The 22,206-nt window shown below is 39.8% G+C and overlaps 1 protein-coding gene across 1 annotated transcript in view; it reads left to right on the top strand.

Annotated features, from left to right (window-relative positions):
• LOC136858529 (neural cell adhesion molecule 2) overlaps window positions 1–22,206 on the top strand; it is a 491,718-nt gene that overhangs the window by 152,867 nt on the left and 316,645 nt on the right. The window contains exon 5 of the mRNA XM_068225657.1: window positions 3,239–3,384. Coding sequence (XP_068081758.1) covers window positions 3,239–3,384 — 146 coding nt within the window. The remainder of the gene's footprint in view (window positions 1–3,238; window positions 3,385–22,206) is intronic.

Raw genomic sequence — 22,206 nt, 5'->3', positions numbered from 1 at the left:
ATGCAATGGACCGGCACTGCTAATGTTAGTCAGCACAGCGCCCGCTCCAGAATATCGAGTGGCAGGCACTCTGTTGAGGCTGCTTGCACTATGGCCTACTGCACCAGTCTTTACCGCAATCAAGTTCGCATTTTACCCTCTTCAACTCAAAATTCCGGTGCATCGATCACGATCAAATTTGAACGAGGGAGATGACCGTGGTAATCATTGGGCGCGGATTGACGTTCGTTTTTCTCCAGATGATGCGGGATAAGTCTAGACATGAATTAAGATGGCGGCACGTTTCGCTGTTGTCTTTTTTATTGCTAGTGGATTTACGTCGCACCGACACAGATGGTTTTATGGCGACGATGAGATAGGAAAGGCCCAGGAGTTGGAAGGAAGCGGCCGTGGCCTTAATTAAGGTACAGCCCCAGCATTTACCTGGTGTGAAAATGGGAAACCACGGAAAACCATCTGCAGGGCTGATGACAGTGGGATTCGAACCCACTATCTCCCGGATGCAAGCTCACAGCCACGCGCCCCTGACCTCACGGCCAACTCGTCCGGTCGTTCGATGTTTTGGATGACATCGAAGATGAAATTTTGCTATCTTGACCGTATTTCATTTTCATGTTCGGTGTCCGGCTCCATGGCTGAATGGTTAGCGTGCTGGCCTTTGGTCACAGGGGTCCCGGGTTCGATTCCCGGCAGGGTTGGGAATTTTAACCATCATTGGTTAACTTCGCTGACACGAGAGCTGGGTGTATGTGTCGTCTTCATCATCATTTCATTCTCATCACGACGTACAGGTCGCTTACGAGCGTCAAATCAAAAGACCATCACCTGGCGAGCCGAACATGTCCTCGGACACTCCTAAAAGCCACACTCCATTTCATTTCAACATATTAATTGGTAGGATCGCTAATGTGCATCGCACAGCAGCGCACTATATCACTAGTGGTGTATCGGAGATCATACCGATCGATACATAAAGTTACCTTCAAGAGGGGAATTACGCTCTGTGATCGATGGATTGGTGTCAACCAATTTTAGAACAACATCCACTTCGTGCTTAGATTTTTTCTCTCCATTTATCCAGTCTTTAAGTTCATGAAATGGAAGTTATGAATATAAACGACAACCGACTGGTCCAACAAACTGAAGCGCACGTGACAATTGGACAAGCCATTCACCAGTGATTATCCAGAGAACTTACATATTCTGTGCTTTGTTATCATGTTTGTATCTTTACGGGTGCTTCCTTTTGTAATACAGAAAAACTCAGTCAAATTGACTATTAACTGACGGTATTTTACCGACCATCGGCCTACTTTGGTGTGCCGCAGACATGTGTTTTGAACGCGGTAATCTTTTCATCACCGAGCTCGATAGCTGCAGTCGCTTAAGTGCGGCCAGTATACAGTATTCTGGAAATAGTGGGTTCGAACTCCACGTCGGCAGCCCTGAATATGGTTTTCCGTGGTTTCCAATTTTCACACCAGGCAAATGCTGGGGCTGTACCTTAGTTAAGGCCACGGCCGCTTCCTTCCAAGTCCTAGCCCTTTTCCTGTCCCATCGTTGCCATAAGACATATCTGTGTCGGTGCGACGTAAAGCCAATAGCAAAAAAAAAAAATTCATCGTGTTCACGGGATCCTAGGTCATCCGGTTTACTCCCAAGCATTACCGAAGAATTGTATCGAGAATGAAAAAGTTAATACGTGTCCCATTGGTTTCCTCGCCGATCCAGAAGATTCTAATACGTAACAGTCGGCGAGTGCCACTGAAATGTGTACACTAACTGATCCTGTGGGCAAAATCTCACATTATTCATAAGGAATGGTGTTCGTAGCATTCCCCGTACCTCAGTCACTTTCATATTGTCGAAGTCAAGGACGAGACTGAGACAGATATATCAAAGCAACAAACTTGATCTAGGCCATGTCAGAAGACATCATGTATTGTAAACATTATATTATATTATACTAAATTATATACATCACTCAGTATGATTACAAATTGAAACGATGCAGGATGGCATTGGCAATATTGTTGATTATAACTCGGCAACTCTAAATGAGACCCCGCAACAAAATCAGAACGAATAACTCCTTCCTACCCTTCTGTTCCTAGTCATACAAGACCAACAGCTTTCTAATCTGTACAAGACACTGTTCCGTCAAGAGCCAATCGACCGGGCGAGTTGGCCGTGCGCGTAGAGGCGCGCGGCTGTGAGCTTGCATCCGGGAGATAGTAGGTTCGAATCCCACTATCGGCAGCCCTGAAGATGGTTTTCCGTGGTTTCCCATTTTCACACCAGGTAAATGCTGGGGCTGTACCTTAATTAAGGCCACGGCCGTTTCCGTCCAACTCCTAGGCCTTTCCTATCCCATCGTCGCCATAAGACCTATCTGTGTCGGTGCGACGTAAAGCTCCTAGCAAAAAAAAAAAAAGAGCCAATCGAAGCGAGGATCACCCAGTTGCGAATAGTAACAACAGGTCAGTCCTCGACTACTTGTCACAGGATACGTTTCCGTTAAGCCAACATCGAGGTGCTCTGGCTCAGTGCTGTATGTCTTTGAGCACGACTTGCCAACACCGAGGTGTGTGCTGGCGGCAACCAGGCCTAAGTAGCCAGTGTTGCCGGCTCTCGTACGCTGAGTATTGCAAGTACAGAATGTGAGATTTTCGCTGACCTCTTTGTAGGAATAAGATATTTTAATACTATCCGAAATATAGCCTGTTATCTCCGGGTATCACGTAATGGCAAGTACTAAAAAGCGAAGGGGATGATATAGCATCAGAGCGTTCACTGTCTGCTCTCCCATACTTGCACTGCTCTATCTGTCACACACGCAGATAAAACTAGCGCGTATATTGCTTGGTTTCCAGAGTCTTGCTTCAACTTGCCGTGCTGTAGTTCACCCGACCAATGCCTCAGTGTAGATGGTTGACTATTTCAAGAAATGATGACTCGTACCTTCTCAGGAATACATTGGTAATTATATTTTGGCTTCTGTCCACAGCCGAGTACAGTCTGCAATGGTCCAAGACACACAGCTTCCTCATATGTATGCTCGACCAATTATCAACAGTAATAAATAGGACAACGCATGTTGTTGGAAATAAGTTGTTGTTCGATCTAGTTCTCATTTGCAGGCATAATATGTTAATGAAATTGCGTTCACACACCATGATATTTTATTTAAACCATTACGTAATTTGTACTAAAATAGCGACTTGTATTTTGGTTACAGTTCGGCCCCTGACAGTAAGAATTCTGTCGAAGCAATCACCGCTTGTAGCAGACCGGCGGTATGAAGTATCCTGTGAGTCTGCGGGTTCAAGACCTCCTGCCGTGATCACGTGGTACAAGGGGAAAAGACAGCTGCGACGTGTCAAGGTTAGACTGATAATTATTCAATGTCCTATTTTTCAAATATTCTGAATGCTGAGAAAATATTTACTGATTCGATGTTATTTTAATACACTTTTTAATCCTCCATTGGTCGTGTCTTATTTTGTAACATCAGTGGTTCAAGGAGAGCACAGTAGTCACCTTATAAGTACTGTAACATGCTTGTTACATCGTAGTAGTATTTATTAGTGGTGAAATTAGAACACTAATATCTTCACTTATATTAAACCAGACAATATGAAATTTAATACAAACGTTAATTCAAATCTATTTAGTTAAAAGTGAACAAAAACATAAAGGGAATATTACCTTATTTTACTACATGGCGTCGCTTTTTGTTTAACTGGAAAGCCTACAGTGTCATATAAATTACTTTCTCTGAATTACTCTGTAACTAAGGGGTTCAGAGATACCAAGAAAATACTGAAATATCAGCTTCTCAAGCTTCTTAAAAGTGTTTGTTACATTTAACATTTCAAGACTGGAATAGAATAGAATAAATACGTCCATCGACCCCGTTATCTTACCTTCAGACTTGGTTTTGTAAACAGCAGTACTCAGCCAAAATGTGTAAACACATTGCCACTAGAAATGTTAATAATGTTATTGTATTTTACGTCCCATTAACTTGTTTTTGTCGGTTTTGGGAGACACTATAAATTATTTGCTGTACTGCTGCACAATATCATTCCTCTTCACACACACTCTGGCTGACTAAATAAGATTATAATAATGTTATTGGTTTTGAGTCTCACTAACTACTTTTGTGGTTTTCGAAGACACCGAAGTGCCGGAATTTTGTCCCGGAGGACTTTTGTACGTGCTTGTAAATCTAACGACACAATGTTGAGTACCGCTGAACCAGGATCGAACCTGACAACTTGGGCTCAGAAAGCCAATGGCATAATCGTCTGAGTCACTCAGCCAGGGGGATAAATAAGATTGAAAGTGAGAGTTTCGACGTGGAAAACCCATAATTTTGCATTTCATTGCATTCATTCCTGACCTCAGATAAATATTGGGGGAGCATGCATGTGAAATGAGGAGAAACAATTAATGCAAACGTTCCAATATAATAACAATATTCACAAACAGAAAAATCAGAAGAATAGAGATTGTTTCTCAAATACATTTTCAACGAGTCTTATGTAGGCAGTTTTCAGTAATATTCGCAAGTAAACAGAAAAATATAACTTTATTCATAAATAACTATTTTGGAGGGGGTGGGGGATGGTACTCTGCCCCCTAAGGTCATTTTGGGTGAATAAAACTCCTTGCTCCCCAAAGTCGGTGCCACTCTATTCGTATAACATTTTGGTCTTTATGTTTGTACGAAGCTATCAAAAATAACCACAAGCAAAAAAATAAATTGTAACTTGCTTGATAAATACATCTTCTTAATACATTTCCTATTAATGTATATTATGCATTTCATGGTACCAAATGTGAAAAGCTCTACCACCAGATGAATGAAATTAAATGGCGTACGGCTTTTAGTGCCGGAAATGTCTGAGGACATTTTCGGTTTGCCAGGTGCAGCTCTTTCGATTTGACTCCCGTAGGCAACCTGCGCGTTATGATGAGGATGAAATGATGATGATGATGAAGACGACACACACACCCAGTCCGCGTGCCAGCGAAATTAACCAATGGTGGTTCAAATTCCCGACCCTGTCGGGAATCAAACCCGGGACCCCTGTGACCAAAGACCAGCATGCTAACCATTTAGCCATGGAGCCGGACTACTACCAGATGTACCACCTGAACAGTCTCCATTGGAAAATGTAGTTCTCTGAAGGAATCCCCGCTTTCTAATCTCATTTTTCGTATAAAACCATCTACCAGCTTCTCCATATTTAACGCATTAGCAGACTGCGAAGACTACCAAACTCCATATTTTAAGGGAAGGAGAATTCGGGGGTGGGGGGATGGCACTCTGCCCCCCTAAGATCATTTTGGGGAAATAAAACTCCCTGCTCCCCAAAGTCGGTGCCATTCTATTCGTATGACATTTTGGTTTATACGTTTGCAATAATAACACCATAACACACATATTAAAATCTTGTTTCTTAATGAATAATTTTCAGTTGAAGAATACGTTTCCTATTACATTTCACTCCCGTTTCATTCTTTTTCTTCGAATAATGACGATCTAATGCTCGTGTAAGTTTTGATAAAATCCGGGCAAACGCATCGGAATACGTAGCAAAAGGTAACTTCAGAACAACTTCAGTACATGAAAGAACGTAAGAAATAAATCTTAATAAAAATCGATTTGCAACTTTTTCCATAAATGTAAATATTCCTTCCTGGTTTTTTGGGGACCTAAACTTATAAAACGTAGGCCTCATATCCATCTAAGTAAACCTCAGGACGTATTGCGAAACGCAACAGATATTTACTTATTTCCTTCCCAAGGTACTAAAAAAATACTCCTTCCTTCTCGAATTGGTAACACTCCTCCACTTCAATGGAGCCTATTCATTTTAATGCTTTGTTAGCATATTGGAACGTTACTAAATTAGCGGAAACAGAAGGCTCATAGAACGGTGTTTAACCTCGTAACTAGCTGGTTCGTCAGATTGTTTGATGTTTGAATTGCTCAGCGATTATCGGCACAAGGATTACCGCCTGATTATTGGTTGGTAATGTACGTTTTCTAACCAATGCAACAAGCAGGAATAGCCTTACTTTTGGTAGCTCAGCACTAGTGCAAACGAGCGATCAAAAATTACAGATTATATCCGTACTCACTTATGTACTTATGGAACATAATTCTTCAGGATAATAAACACGAGGAGAGAGGTCGCAGCATTGCAGTAAAGTAGCACATTCCTATGGTTTATCATGTGTGGTGTCCACGTGCGTTACACCACACAATTTTGGACAGAATGATGGTGATTATTGTTTTAAGAGGAATTCCAACTAGACAGTCATCACCTGTTAACACTAATAAAGGGGGAAAATGGAAGAGGTCCGACAATTCGAAGAATTTTTAGAATGAGGAGTAAGGAAATTGGAATAAAATTACCAAGGAAAATGTTCGATAACTTTCTAAGTGATTTGAGAATATTTAAGAAAAAAACAGGTAAACAACTGATAGGGAATCTGCCTCCTGGGCGATAGCACTAAATGGTTCAAGATCTCAAATTTTAGGTTACAATACCATCTGATAATTTGATCCTTAAACTACGTGATGAAAATGACAACAGTGTTGCCAGCTCAGGAGACACGGATTGATACTTTCATAAAATTATTATTATTATTATTATTATTATTATTATTATTATTATTATTATTATTATTATTATTATTATTATTATTATTATTATTATTCTACGAGCCCTGTGTCCAGTCTCCCTGATCTTCTGTCTTCGATCTTCAGCAACACGAAATATTTCTTCAGTATTTGAATATTTATAAGGAATGAAATTGGCCTCTCACCTAATCCTCCACAACCTTCAGTTTCACCTTTCCAACTCAGTTAAAATACTGCCTATTTTTCACCACGTAACACATGTAATAGACGTGCACTTATCTGCAATTGATGGCGGTCGGGATTTATCTTTATTATATTGCTCCCTGTAATACATGTACATTATTTTGTAGCATGATCGTCCCACGAGACTATCAAGTCATTATTGTAGAGATTCCAATCGTTTGTTTTCGCCTATTTTAATGAACTACCTTCAATCCCTGAGATCAGAGTAGACTAAACGTAACATTAAACCATAAATGCTACTCACCATTAAAATTTAAGGTGTCATCAAATGTTAACTTCTTCGCTTTCTTTAATCTTGATCTTGCAATTTCCGCTTGGCTTCTAATTTTCATGTAGGGCCTATGGGTTTAAGAAACCAACAACCAAGATACAAAAATGTATTCACATGTTTCGTTTGTTAGTTTTTGAGTTCCGGTGTAGCGTACAAAAGATCACAATGCAGAAATAGAGCAATTCCTTCAAGTGAAGTTATGATATGCTCTAAATTTGAATATTAATTAAAAAATATCGTACCCGTGTCGCATATAAAAGACAACAACTTAAAAATAGATTAATTTCTCCAAATAAAGTTTTCACATGTCCCAACTTCAAACCTTCATAAAAAGATCATTGTACTAAAACCATAATTTCTTCCCCAGACTGCTCACTATGTTCAATCCATTTCTGCGAACAATAAACGTACATATGTCTGACTTTTGGTATCGTTTTGTATATACGGATGTATACCTTATATATCACTCGAATAGAAGGAAGAGGAGTAATTAATTTTCGGTTTATTGCAAAAGAAATGTATTTTACAAGTAATTTCAGGAACGAAAATTATAGACACTCTAGTACGTAAGCCTGTATTCGACAGTCGAAATTACTACGTGATATGTAATTGGAAATACGAAATGAACATGTTAATATATCTTATGAATACTTACTCAAGATTGACAGTCGTAATTACTAAGAAGTAATAACAAATTTAAATAGACTGTTGATAGATCGTTACGAATAACAGTTACGTTTCCCATAACGTATCTAGACTGTACTCATTGCTATAAGTATTAAATAATTGCATTGACTTTAACACTGATGACTTTCTATGTTGCTGGGTTCTTTTTGGCGTATAGACCACCACCAGACTCATCTATTATCCCCGTGGTCACCAATTGGTAGACTCTTTGGGAAGGAAAGGGATATTCTAGAAAATTCCTCAAAATCACATAATAAAGTGGCACTGTTGCAATTCGTGTATTTCGTCGTTCTTTCTCTCCTAATCTTCTTACATATATAACAGTCGTATCTCCATTCTGCATCCCGACAAGTGTCACAGGTGACCAGCTCGAGGGCTGACTGTGAACAAGACGTAACCAGAAATTAAATTGGCAGTCGTATATAAATAGAAGTGGTTAATGTTCCAACTCGCGCTCCCTTCCTCTTAAATAAAGAAATAAACTAGCAAGGTGAAGTCAAAGGACGGACGCCCATGAAATGCAAACGAGGTTGTATGATAAATAATGTAATAAGAAGTAAGGAAATATAAATGTCCGTATAAAAAGGATTCTGAGAATGCGTGCTCCAAGAATATTTTAATTCATTTCCTCCGGCCGTCAGCCGCACAATAAAATGGTGGTCATTAACTTGACGGCTAGAACAAAGTCATAAGGAGAGATTAAAGGCCAGCAGAAGGAACTTGCATTTCTCTAACATGGCCCTGTAAATGGTCTACTGAAATAATATAGCCATCTTAAAATACTAACGTAGGTAAAAATGAGCACTAAAACTACCCTTTTTAAGATCATGGGTTTAAGACTCCTCAGCATTTAATATCTCCTAGTTAAGTTCTGAAAATTTCAGAATTAGTTGTGTAAAGCGATACGGTAATTTCTTATTTATCTCCTGACGAGATATTTTTAAAGGAAATGTTCCTTCGTATTGCAAGGCAGAAATTCCGGCTCACTTGGGAAGTAATTACTGGCTAGAGTTTATCTTATTGGTCAAACTTTTGAACGCTCGTTCTTGGCTTCACTTTGAACTGTGTAAGGAGACATTCGTCTACCTGCTATTGGCAATGCCATAGACATAGAATAAATATTTGTTTCCTTCTACTAGCAGTTTTTCTTCCACAGACACAGTCATGTTTTCGGTGGCATTAGGATAACAAAGAGCTAGAACTTTTAATGTAGTTCCTTCGGTAGTTTTGCCTGTTGTGAAAAGGAGAAACTACAGAAAATCCTTTTCAAAACTGGCGCTGGTGAGTATTGAAGTCATTATCTCGCAAATACACCCATAAATGTAAATGACTTGGTGCACCATTCCACAGCGGTGGTTTTCGACAAATATGATACACCTTACACAGTCTTCATTCTCCGATGGATGTCCACCGCTGTTTGTCCTTCAGCAGCCAAGATCAGAATAAGAGCACGTTGGTCCTGTTTGGACGCATTTGACAATAACGTCGACATAGCTCACGTGGCCGCATTTAATGCACGTACCTCGGCACGATACGATTGTCACATTATTCCCTTTGCCTTACACTTATATACTTATAGTATACCCGCATCGGAGTCACTCTACGTTGTATGTCCGCTGCAGCATCCCCCTCGAATGCAAACTTTTTGATCACGACTTATACAAAATTACATTTCATAACTTGAATAATTATCACTACACCAACTACAGTCACCGTCTTCGAACATAATTGAGTATTCACATATTAACTCAGTGTGTTGAGACACGGCCAGCTATGTCTGTTAGCTTTTTCCTCGGGACAAGGATGGTTCCAATCGCGTGTCATGTCCTCGTACACTCCGACATATACTTTAAAAAGAAGTTTCAACTCCCATGTTTAAATGGGTATATGATAACTCTGTGGAGGTCGACTTTGTTATTAATTTATACTCCACTTCTGTAGTTGTAAATAGTTAACACTTTACGTCGACCATGTATTTTGGGTTTTGCACTAGTTTAAAAGGATACCTGATGACATGTACGCTATCTTGTTATTAATATATTCTCAATTTCCTTATGGTCGTATACTGTTAAGATTTTACTTCAACTTCAAGTTATGTCAAAGTTCTTATTTCGTATTATTATCTTATGAACTTTCCTTATACTGTACAGACGATTATTAAGTTATGTCAAAGTTCTTATTTCTTAATTTGTTATTTTATCTTGAAATATAGTAGATGTCCACCTCTGTGGTATAGTGGTTAGTGTGATTAGCTACCACCTCTGAAGGTCCAGGTTCGATTCCCGGCTCGGCCACGAAATTTGAAACGTAGTACGAGGGGTGGAACAGGGTCCACTCAGCCTCGGGAGGTCAACTGAGTAAAGGGGGTTCGATTCCCGCTTCATCCATCTTAAAAGTGGTTTTCCGTGGTTTCCCATTTTTCCACCAGGCAAAAACTGGGACGGTAACTAAGTTAAGGCAACGGCCGTTTGCTTCCTTCTTTCCTTTTCTATCCCTTCCAATCTTCCCATCTCCCCATAAGACCTCTATTCAGCATAGCAGGTGAGGCCACCTTAACGAGGAACCGGTCCTCCTCCCCTGTTGTATCCACGACCCAAACTCTCACGCTCCAGGACACTGCCCTTGAGGCGGTAGAGGTGGGATCCCTCGCTGAGTCCAAAGGAAAAGCCAACCCTGGACGGCAAACGGATTAAGAAAGAAAGAAAGAAAGAAAGAAAGAAGAAATATAGTTGGTTGGGATTACCGCCTGTATAAGAAGGTGCCAAATTGGATCTGCTTCGGTGTAAAGGCGGTATTTCCCCTGGAATAACAGGTGATTACTCATACATTGTCCTTCTTGTACTGGCCAGCAATTTCCGTACAGGCCATGAAGGCCCTGAACGAATGGAAGATGACCTTTTCCACGATGCATAACCTCGGTATTAATTGGGATAGAATGGTTAGCTCTATATTCCGCCACAATTATCTCAAGGAAGTAAACTGGTACATAAACTTCGTGTAGCCTTAGTGAACCTAAAAGCCATATGCCTATACAAAAGTGGAAATCACTTTTCTCAATGTTATGACTTCTTCGCGGGTAAATGAACGCTCGTCCTTCTGGGTGAACCGAGCACGCCTTTACCGCCTCGGACAGGTAAATATCAAACTTATTTTATCAAGATATTCTCCTGCTTAGACAAGCCCGACAGCTTATTTCCTCTTTTACTGGCATCCTTGCACAATAAGTCACCGTGTTATTATTATTATTATTATTATTATTATTATTATTATTATTATTATTATTATTATTATTATTATTATTATTATTATTATTATTATTATTATTATTATTATAGTGGTTTAATGTCAAACAGCACTTCAAAGGTTTTCGGCCACGGAAGGATGGGAAAGGGCTAGGATTGGGAAGGATTGGGAAGGCAATGGTCGGGCCTGATGTGAAAACCACGAAAAAACCATCTTCAGGGTTGCAGACAGAGGGATTCATATACCGAATACAAGCTCACAGCTACGCAACCCTATCCGCATGGCCAACTCACTCGGTATTTTATTAGGTATTTTATTATTATTATTATTATTATTATTATTATTATTATTATTATTATTATTATTATTATTATTATTATTATTATTATTATTATTATTATTTGGGGCATGATCAGTGCAGTAACTTTGCTGCAGACTTTCTACCCGGATGGCTGAGGCTCGAATCCCTGTCGGTCCCAAATTGAAATTTTCACCTGAAAAATTACGTGGCCTCAGGAAGAGTATCCGGCCTTAAAACCCCGTCCAATATCAAAATGAGTCTAGGTGGCCCCAGCGATCCCAGAACTCTCTTGATAGCCTGAAGAAAATGTAAATTATTATTATCATTATTATTGTATTAATATTACAAATCCTGATAAAATATCCTTTATTATTTCGACTTCTAGTACAGCTTTAACGCTAAAACAGAGCGCGTCTTTCAGGCAAACAAGCGGCTACCGTTTCTATTGATTCCTCTGCGAGAGCTTGTTTGTTTGGTGTAGAGCTCACAGTAACCCACAATTTTATGTGATGTCGGATTGCATTACAAAACGTGTAGTACTAATTGGTGCTACCTGAGCCATGCCTATCAAGTGGGTACTTGAGGTCACTCGGCGTCGTGTGGTTTATCGAGCACTTCACTCATACAGTTAAACATCGACCGCTCAAGTGGATACAATAGCGTCAGATCGATGCCATAGTATAGTCCACATGAGGGTGGAATACGAAACCGTACATACAGATAATCGTGGATCACGAATAGCAATGAACTACTCGTATACTTGTTAAATTGTACGGCATTGGTAAGCCAATCGAAAATACAAAAGGATGTAGGCCTCAAGGGTTTGGTCAAGGGAAATATGACAAACTCAATAGTATTGCTACGATCTAGTTATGAGTCTGTTAGTTCCAAAACTCAACATGTCCACAAAAATTAAAAAGTGAAATATTGAATGTTTTGTTCCATAACTCTTCTTATGCCTCAGATATTAAATCTTAAAGTATCAGTTCTGTTCCAAAACTGAGTAGTCTTATGTCCACAATATGCTCTGTTCCATAACTTGACATATCCAAAGTGACCTGGTATCAGAAGGAAAGTTATTCATGCAAGAAAGGATTAATAGATGTAATAGAGCTTTCCACGTTTTTTCTTTACATATTTGTCAATAAGAGTTCTCACAATAAAAACATTATCTGGTGTTGTTCTCCCTCTTCTGAAGCCACTTTGAAATTTCGAGAGGATTGAATGTCTCTCTGCCCAGTTCCTTAGTCTATTTGCTAGTATACCCGTATATACTTTCCCCAATGTATCTAATAAGGTAATTCCCCTATAGTTTCCTGGATTTAATCTATCCCCTTTATTTTTGTATATAGGGCATATAATCCCCTCTTTCCAAGCTTTTGGAAATATCCCTTTCTCGAATATTTTATTGAATATCTTTGTCAAAATTTCCAACATGCCGCTTCGTTCTCCCACCTCTTTCCAAAATTCATATGTGATACCTGAAATAGCTCCTGATTTTCCCTTTATGGCTCGTTGTAACAGATTCCTTATTTCATGAGTCGAAATAGCCTCATCTAATTCAGGCAGAGTGACACTCAAACCCCTCGAAACAGTAATCCCCTCATGCTGAGCTCTCCATGTGTCTTCTTTATTCAATAATTTCTCGAAATACTGGACCCATGTACTATAACTTATATTGGTCCCCCCAGAGCCCGACTTCTTCTTGGTTATTTGATTTATTTTATCCCATACTTTCCTACTGTCATTGTCCTTGCACTTTTTCTTTATATCTGCAGCCAACTTTTGTTGCCATTCCAACCGTCTTAACAATTCTCTGTATTATTTCCTTTTTTTTTACAAAATTCGTTTCTAGCTACTTGACCACCATCCACCCTGTATATCCTAAGTGCCTTCATAACTTGTGACTTTTTCTTTACACATTCTGTATTATACCATCCACCTCTTATCTGCGTTTTACTTAGATTTTGCCTCATACCTTTTCCTGCCATTCCTATTAAATTTTCTATCCTGGTTAGGGCTTCCTCCACTCTATTCTCTTCTATCAACTTTACAATACCTATTTTCCAAATCTCAAAATTTTCTCCATTGAAGTACTCTCTGAATTCATTTCCTAATTCTTCTCTCCAACGATACCTAGCTATTTTCCTCTCCTGTACGATATCGTAAACGATCTCTTGCGCTCCTATCTCTTGAATAAGTAATTTTATAGATACTGGCATATGATTTGCCTCTGCCCAATCCTTAATGCTTATCTCTTTGATAATTTGCAAACTATCCCTACAACATACAACTAGGTCAATTGTACTGCCCCCATTTTCTACTATATAGGTTAGTTTTCCACTCTCATCTCCAAACCACCACCCATTCAATATATAAAGCTCCTCTACCGTGCATAACTCTAGTAGTTTTTCTCCATTTCTGTTACAATCTTTATCCTGGCTATTTCTATTAACTAGTAATACCCCGTCCTCAAGTTGACTATAAACTGGTTTCTTGTCCCCTATCCTCGCGTTAAGATCGCCCATAATAATAATGCTTGCCTGATCATACGTACTTCTAATTCGTCTAATTTCTGTCGCTTAATTCTCAAAAAAATCATTCTGCGCAAATGGAGAGCTCAAAGGTGGATTATATATAAAAGCTATACATATTTCATTCCTCCAATTAACCTTATCTAATATTCTTATCCATATTAATTCCTTAAACTCAGATTCTAACCGCTGTATTCTATCTTTTAAGTTGTTTTTGATAACCACTGAAATTCCGCCCGATATCCTTCCTCTATTGGATCTCCTTGATCCATATTGACTCCATACGATACACCCTTCTACCTTTAAGTCTTTCTTGTAATCAGCCCAAGTTTCTACAAGCCCAAGGATGTCTATTTCTTCCAGTAGCTCTTTAAAGTCTTCGTTACCTATTTTGCTTCATACTCCTTCAATGTTAACACATGATACCTTTAACTCTAGTTATTTTTTACTTCTATGTTCTAAACTCCCTGACTTACTTCTAGTTATTCTAGATCTTTCCACTTCCATTATACTTCCCTCCGGAGAGCAAATAACGTCCTTCTCAGATAGTTCTTCTGTGAGTTTTAATCTACTACCTGAACCCACGCTGTTGACATCCGGCTCGCCTCGTCGTTCCTCCCACTGTTATTTAACTCCGCTGGAAGATCTTTCCCAGCCAGAGTCTTGGTTCTGTCATCAGGTGTGCCGCTACTTCCTGGATTCGTGTCGACTCGACAGTCAGCTGTTTGTCCATCCTCCTCCACTAGGTGTTCGTCCCTCTGCCGTCTTCTGTTCCTCTGTAGAGTATGCAGATCGCTGTTGTCATCAGATTGTACGTTATCAGTCACTGTGCAGGCAGCTGACTGACACATTCCTTCCTCTACAGGCCGTTGCACTTCCTGGTGTGATGAACTCAACTGTCTATCCATTTCTCGTAGCTGTGCAATTGACCAGATACGCGACCAGTTACTGTCACCTACTATAAGACGTTTGCCTCTTATGTATGCCTTTAGTCCATAGTTCCTAGCTTTTACTAGGTGAAATCGCAAGACTCTCTGTTCCATGATTTTCTCTTTATCCATATCTCTTCTTACCCAAATCCTTTCTCCTTTCAAGTTCTTCCCATTGAGGATAATTTTGTTCGCCTTCAAAGCAGAAATCAACTTAACCTTAATAGGTCTTTTCCCTTTGACTCTCCCCAGCCTATATATTTCATCAATATCTTCTTCTTTACAATTTATCTTTATGTGGTTATTTATAATATCCAACACTTTATTCGTTAGATCATTCGAATCCTCCTTTTCCTTCACTGGAATGCCGTATATGAAAATATTTTTCCTCTTTGCGTCCTGGATAGTCATTTTCAGTTGCCACTTTAATTTATCAGTTTCTCCTTCAATCTCCTTCATATTCGATTTCAATAATTCTATTTCCCTAGAGTTTTCCACCACCTTTTCTGTCATAATTCTTCTCTCTTCTTTTATACAGTCTTTCATTTCTGTCATGTCATTTCTCAGCTCGCGAATTAACTCCCTCGTTTGCTCAAACTGGCAAGCATCTCTGACTATTTCCCTAATCTTATCTATGTCCTCCCAGCTCAATGAACCCGTTGGTCCACGGTTCATTTCTATGCCTCCTATTATCAGAAGAATTGCCACCACTGCTGCTACCATCATAGTTCCCTCAAGCCCAGATTTTCGTGAATGCACCTTATCACTTGGCGTACACACACACTTCACTCGCCCGTGCCATCGACCTATGGCCGCGCGATATTGCTCTAAAGCAATATTCATACTTCTCACTCAGCACTCACTGCACAATACAACCTCTCGCTTCGCTAGCTCGATTACAACTCGGTTTCCTGTTAATAATGCTTAGTTCAATGTAACAACAGTGACTTGATTGACTATAGAGAAGCCAGTGTGCTTTTATAACTGGTGAAAAGGATGGCGAACAAGAGATTAGAGTCTGTAAAATCAGCATTATAACTGCCGAGTCAGGACGTAGTATGAAAAGATCAAGATATGTCTGTGCAGGGAAGAAAAACAGAGATAAAGCAGCAAGGTGAGCCCTGTATCTACAATGTTTTGTTTTAAAACTATCATAGCATTAGACTAGCCTGAGGTTAAACTTAATATCATGAATAAATCAAAACAAACAATTTCCTTGCGGTATCGAAATTATCACACATTTTATTTATTTCAGGCATTCATCAAAATCTTTTCCGAAAAAAACAAACTCCACTTACCTCACCACATGACGAGGTTACGGTTGGTGGAAGCCTTTACCTTCCACCCCTCCTAGGACCTCCATGGCCTGTATGGAGATTTCTTTGCTTTTCTGCTTTTGTATTTAGTGAAAAATTATAAGAATTAAATAAATAATGATGATGAAAATGGATGACTTTGCTGATGAGACCTAGTGTTTACAGTGCACTATGCCTTCTGGTGAGGGCTAGAGCTATTTTGATACTTTCATTGATCTGTCTCAGTCTCATCCTTGGATTTGACAATATGAAAGTGAATGAGATATGAGTAGAGTCCGGATTATTAGGTTCTGAAAGGTTAGAATGCAAACGTAGTTAAGTCAGTAACAAGTATACCCTACACTGTACAACGGGTATGCTATGAGATTTGCATAGATACTAGAGGTACAGCCTATAGAACTCCTTGAATTTATTCTACTCTTCCTACATTATGGTACAACGGGTTGCATGACACTTCCTACAAACCAAATTACTTTGCATTCTAACCTATTACCACCTAAAAATCCGAGGTATAGATATGACCAACGCTAGAAATACAATTGCTCATGCAGCCAGTCCCTGCTATGAATGGTGAGAAAATGTTGCTCATAGGGTCAGTCGGTGCATGTATTTGAGTGGGCTTGGCAGACTGATATGCAATAGCAACTTCTGACTCTGTGAAGAAAGCAATGGAAACTACCTCACTCCTCATTTCCCTAGTATGCCTCTTCAGTGATGCCTAGGGCATCTACGACAGCTAATTGTAGAGCTGTTACAGATTCAACCAGCCTTCGAGCTACGGACTGAACATGCATACAATGAACTGCATAAATACATAGGTATCCATAACCTCTTCGGCACGGAAATATATTTTCTTTTTGTATTTAAACTGATTGGGCCGTAATCTCCCAAAACATCGGCTGTCAGTGTCATCAGAATGATACAGTTATGTCCTGTTTATTGTGCGGTCTGTGGTCAAATATTATCGAAAATGTTTCAATCCGCTATTCTGACGAATTTATATAAAGAAACAACTGCCCGTAGATGTGATAAAAGGAAGGTGATAACACCTCGGATTTTTAGGTGGTAATAGGTTAGAATGCAAAGTAATTGAGTTTGTAGGAAGTGTGATGCAACCCGTTGTACCACAATGTAGGAAAAGTAGCATAAATTCAAGGAGTTCAATAGGGTTACTCCTAATATCTATGCAAATCTCATAGCATAACCGTTGTACAGTGTACGGTATACTTGTTACTGGCTTAAGTAAGTTTGCATTCTAACCTATCAGCACCGAATAATCCGGACTCTAGGATAACACAGAAACGATAACATTGTGGTGATAGACAGCTGTTGATTCAATATACACAATGCGAGTTTGCAAGATGACGCATCGGTCTTTTATACCATTTACTCCCACTCTCATGCTATTTTCATTTACCGCCAAACATTTTACAGACACTTTTCCTACCCCATAAAAATGTATTGAATGCAGGTCGCAATGTAACACATACTTGTATAGTTTAGTAGCAGTGTTACTGATAAGCATTTAAGAATTTCTCTTAATCAATTGAATTGTTAAAATACCTCATAAGGCAGGCACAATATTTGGTCGATGTAACAGAGTTTGAACGAACAGGCGCGTCTTTTGACAAATTTCCTGCTGGAGCTATTTAGCGGTTGAAAATCTGCATCATTAATGACAACATTGTTTCACTTACAATTTCCTAACATTTACTATAGCAGTTTAGTCGCCAAATCTTCTTAAAAATGTACTTTGATTAGAACAAATAGTTCAACATATCCATGCTCCTTTTACACGTGCGGGTGACGCAATTTCTTTAACGTGAGAATGAGAACAAGCACCTGTTCCTCCACGTGCCGTCTCTGGTCAGAGATAAAAATGTAGGTACAGCTCCTGACTTGTAATTTATGTGGGACCTCATGTAATGACTTTAGGACTCTGGTTCCGGATTACACAAATATCATGGGTTCAATATCTTATAAGCTACTGATCGGTGGGATTAAACACCAAGTTATATAGTTTTTTGTGGACTCCTAACTACATGAATACAATTCCCCATTTCAAAAGTCTCAATTACTTCGTTGGGAATTCGAACACCGAACATCACCGAAGCTCTCACCTGAATAGCTTCATCCATCACGTTTATTCCTAACTTGGCTTTCATCTCCTCTTCGAGGATTTCCTCCTATTATTTCTTCCACTTACTCGTACCAGAACTAATTCTAGCTTGCTGGCTAAGGACAGTGCGATGGAAGGAGAACTTCTGAGAGCTCACTTTTTCCTTGCAGAATACTATTAATCGCAACTTATAGTTCACTACATAAGCTTTGCTTGATTGCATTTGACTTTCTACATCAGTATATTACCAACTCACAGATTGTTTGAAGTGATCTACCAGCTTCATTTTCATATTCCCTACCTGATTTCCAATTATCTTGGGTTTCTTATCACAGTTGTTCCTTTGAAACTCTAAGATATTATGATGCATATTTTCAACGCTGTCTGCCATTAGGAACCAAGTCATTCTCATGCGCCAAAACTACATATCCACCCAACTGACAATTGCATCCCTCCTTGTCAAGAAACGTCCGTGTAAACAATGATCTCCACGCAAGTGGTTTCGCAGTTTAGGGCAGGTAGCTTGTCAGCTTTCATTCGGGAGATAGTGGATTCGAACCCCATTGTCAGCAGCACTGAATATGGTCTTCCATGGTTTTCCATTTTCATATCAGGCAAATGCTGTATCTGTACCTTAATTAAAGCTAAAGTCGCTTCCTCTCCACTACTAGCGCTTTCTAATCCCATCGTCGCCATTAGATCCATCTGTGTTGATGTGACGTGAATAAAAAAATTAAATATCACAGCCTTGCTTATCTCTTGTAATTGGAACCATAAACTGAGTTTACAATTATGAACAGAAAAATATTTTTATATATCAACCATCCTGTTTAAATATTTTGTACCGAGCTTGATAGCTGCATTCGCTTAAGTGCGGCCAGTATCCAGTATTCGGGAGATAGTAGGTTCGAACCTCACTGTTGGCAGCCCTGAAAATGGTTTTCCGTGGTTTCCCATTTTCACACCAGGCAAATGCTGGGGCTGTACCTTAATTAAGGCCACGGCCGCTTCCTTCCCACTCCTAGCACTTTCCAGTCCCATCGTCGCCATAAGACGTACCTCTGTCGGTGCGACGTAAAGCAAAATAGCGAAAAAAAGAAACATTTATATTTTGTACCGAGCTCGATAGCTGCAGTCGCTTAAGTGCGGCCAGTATCCAGTATTCCGGAGATAGTAGGTTCGAACCCCACTGTCGGCAGCCCTGAAAATGGTTTTCCGTGGTTTCCGATTTTCACACCAGGCAAATGCTGGGGCTGTACTTTAATTAAGGCCACGGCCGCCTCCTTCCACTTCCTAGGCCTTTCCTGTCCCATCGTCGCCATAGACGTATCTCTGTCGGTGCGACGTAAAGCAACTAGCAAAAAAAATATAAATGGTCATGTTTACGTTTATATTTTAACATTATTTATTCACTTTTATTCGCATGTTAACAATTCGTGAGATTAATTTTTTTAATTGCAGAAAAATAAGAAATGATTAAGTTAATTTATGAATAATTTTCCATACATCCCATAGAACAGATAACGTAGACTTGGATGCAAGTTGAGTAATTTGCTTCATTGTAACGGGGGCATAGTTTCTCGTTCCGCCACCTAGCCCCGGCTCTCCCTCTCGTTCTCCCAGACTCATTACTGGTTCGATGGTAGCTTTTACTTAGCGACAAGGGTAGAATCTCACCTCATTTCGCAGCAAGAAGGAGGGATTATTGAGCGTGAACATCTTTTCGTGAGATTAACGTGTCTCGCGAGGGAAGGGCGGCAATCACTCAATCACCTTCAAAGGACTTGCTTCACGCCACCACACATCCTGTCATTTCTGACAACATCGGTTATAACCTATTTCCGGGAAGTTCTCCATCCTCTAAGCGCAGTGAACTGTCACTGTCAACTGCTTCAAATTGCTTCTCGGTTCGCGTTATTTCACTTGCATAAGCAGTTGGACTATCGCAAAACGTTGTTCGAGGTGATATCTTTTCACAATTTTAATGCGATTGTTCGTGACAGTGTTGATTACCTGATTTAAAGAGAAGTACAACAGCTACACAACCATATCCTCTTACTGTAATCAGGAGATAAAAGGAAGGAGTACAATCCTTCGAAGAATGAGGGCATCGAGCAAAAAATTGCGCAGAGCCACGAAGGGTGTAAAAATAAAGTGTTACCTGGACCTCGCAAGCCTAATACCATGAAGGTCTGAAGAGAACATAGATGATCAAGAGTGATCGGGTAGTAAATTTACAAGTAAAATTACCAGGGGCCCTGTGATCACCAACCGACGCTCTCAAGTAGAAATCCCCTTTCCATTTGCCTCATAAAAGTGGCAGAGGATAGCGGAGATATAGTCAAGTCTCCCCGCCTCCTACAGGATAACAACAATAAAGTAATAATAAAAATATTAGTTGCTTTACATCACACTAACTAGTTTTACGGTTCTCGAAGACACGCAGGTGCCAGAATTTTGTCCCACAGGAGTACTTTAAATTGCCAGTAAATCTACCGACACGAGGCTGACGTATTTGAGCACCTTGAAATAAAACTAGACTGAGCCAGGATCGAACCTGCCAAGCTGGGCTCAAAAGGAACGCGTTCTATCGTCCGAGCTACTCAGCCCGGCTGTACGGAAGTGAAAAATGGACAATAACTGGTGCATAAAGAAGAGTAATGAGGCATTTGAAATATGATATTATCAAAGAATGCCGAAGGCGGTGTGGATGGATGGATTTGGATTACAAATTGAGAGATACCGAGCCAAGTTGGTGAGGAGAGAAGGATTTGGTGAAATATGGTCACAGGAAGAAATTGATTGATAACGCGCGTCTTGAGACACTGAGTTTGGGGCGGGAGGAAGGGGTAGAATATATCTGTGATAACTCCTGCCTGTCAGAAGAGGTGACTGAAAGAATATACACTGTCAGGTCCCTATCTGAATCTGGCATTGCTTCCACTCGACAGAACAAGTCGACCTTCCTTTCTTAACTCTTGTTCTACTCCAACCCCGATGGCATTAGGTTGGCGCGAAGCCTAGTGGATCATTTTGACGCTCTTCGTGACCCTTCCTTCTCATTTGCTTGTACCCCCACTTTTCGACGGATCGAAATTCTTCTTTCCCCCCACCCACTCGCCCTTATTTACTTAAGAGAGGATGGTTGTCCAGTTGTACTTCGTCTGAAAAGAATAATCACGACCACCCCCACCGAAATTTTGGGAGGGGGTGGGGAGTGGGTAAGAATAGCAGTTGAGGGCCAAGATATGAATATGGCAGCTTAAAGTCGTTGTAGATTGCAATAGCTACGCCTGTACGAACAAATTAGCACAGGTTAACACCCTCTATCGCCTGATGACCCAATTGACTCACATATGTATATTAGCTTTTAAAGTTGTGGTATCGACTATCGAAGCTGTTGGGTTTCGACAACCGCATGATATTCTTCTCTATTACTTAGACTGAACTTTCATTATCGTTGAACATATTTTGCTGATTTTACAGACTGAATCTCCTGCTTCATTTGGCGCTGGATGATTAAGTGAAACTTGAAAAAATGATTTTATTTTCCGCTTGACATTTTGGTTCTTTTACAAAGCGCACATAAACACTAAATGTGTGAAAGCACGTTGTAATGAAGACATTGCCGTCTTGAGGGAAGTGAATTCGAATTAAAGGGATGTAAACAGCAGATCCCCCTCAGAGATGCAAGAGGCTAAATTGATTCTCTTTGATTCACCGTTCCACGAAAACAGGATCGCGATGGGTAAACTCATTCTCTGTATCTATGGAGTTCCTGCACCTTTGACATCCTCCTGTCCTTCATTCAGATGAACTTTCACTTAATTACAAGGTTGGTTGTTAACTTCGTTGAGTAATTCTTGACCACTCCACAGTTCTACTAAATGTTAACATTGATATAA

Source organism: Anabrus simplex, chromosome 1 (assembly GCF_040414725.1).
Source record: "Anabrus simplex isolate iqAnaSimp1 chromosome 1, ASM4041472v1, whole genome shotgun sequence".
Classification (NCBI taxonomy): domain Eukaryota; kingdom Metazoa; phylum Arthropoda; class Insecta; order Orthoptera; family Tettigoniidae; genus Anabrus; species Anabrus simplex.
This window is presented reverse-complemented; position numbering and strand designations above follow the sequence as displayed.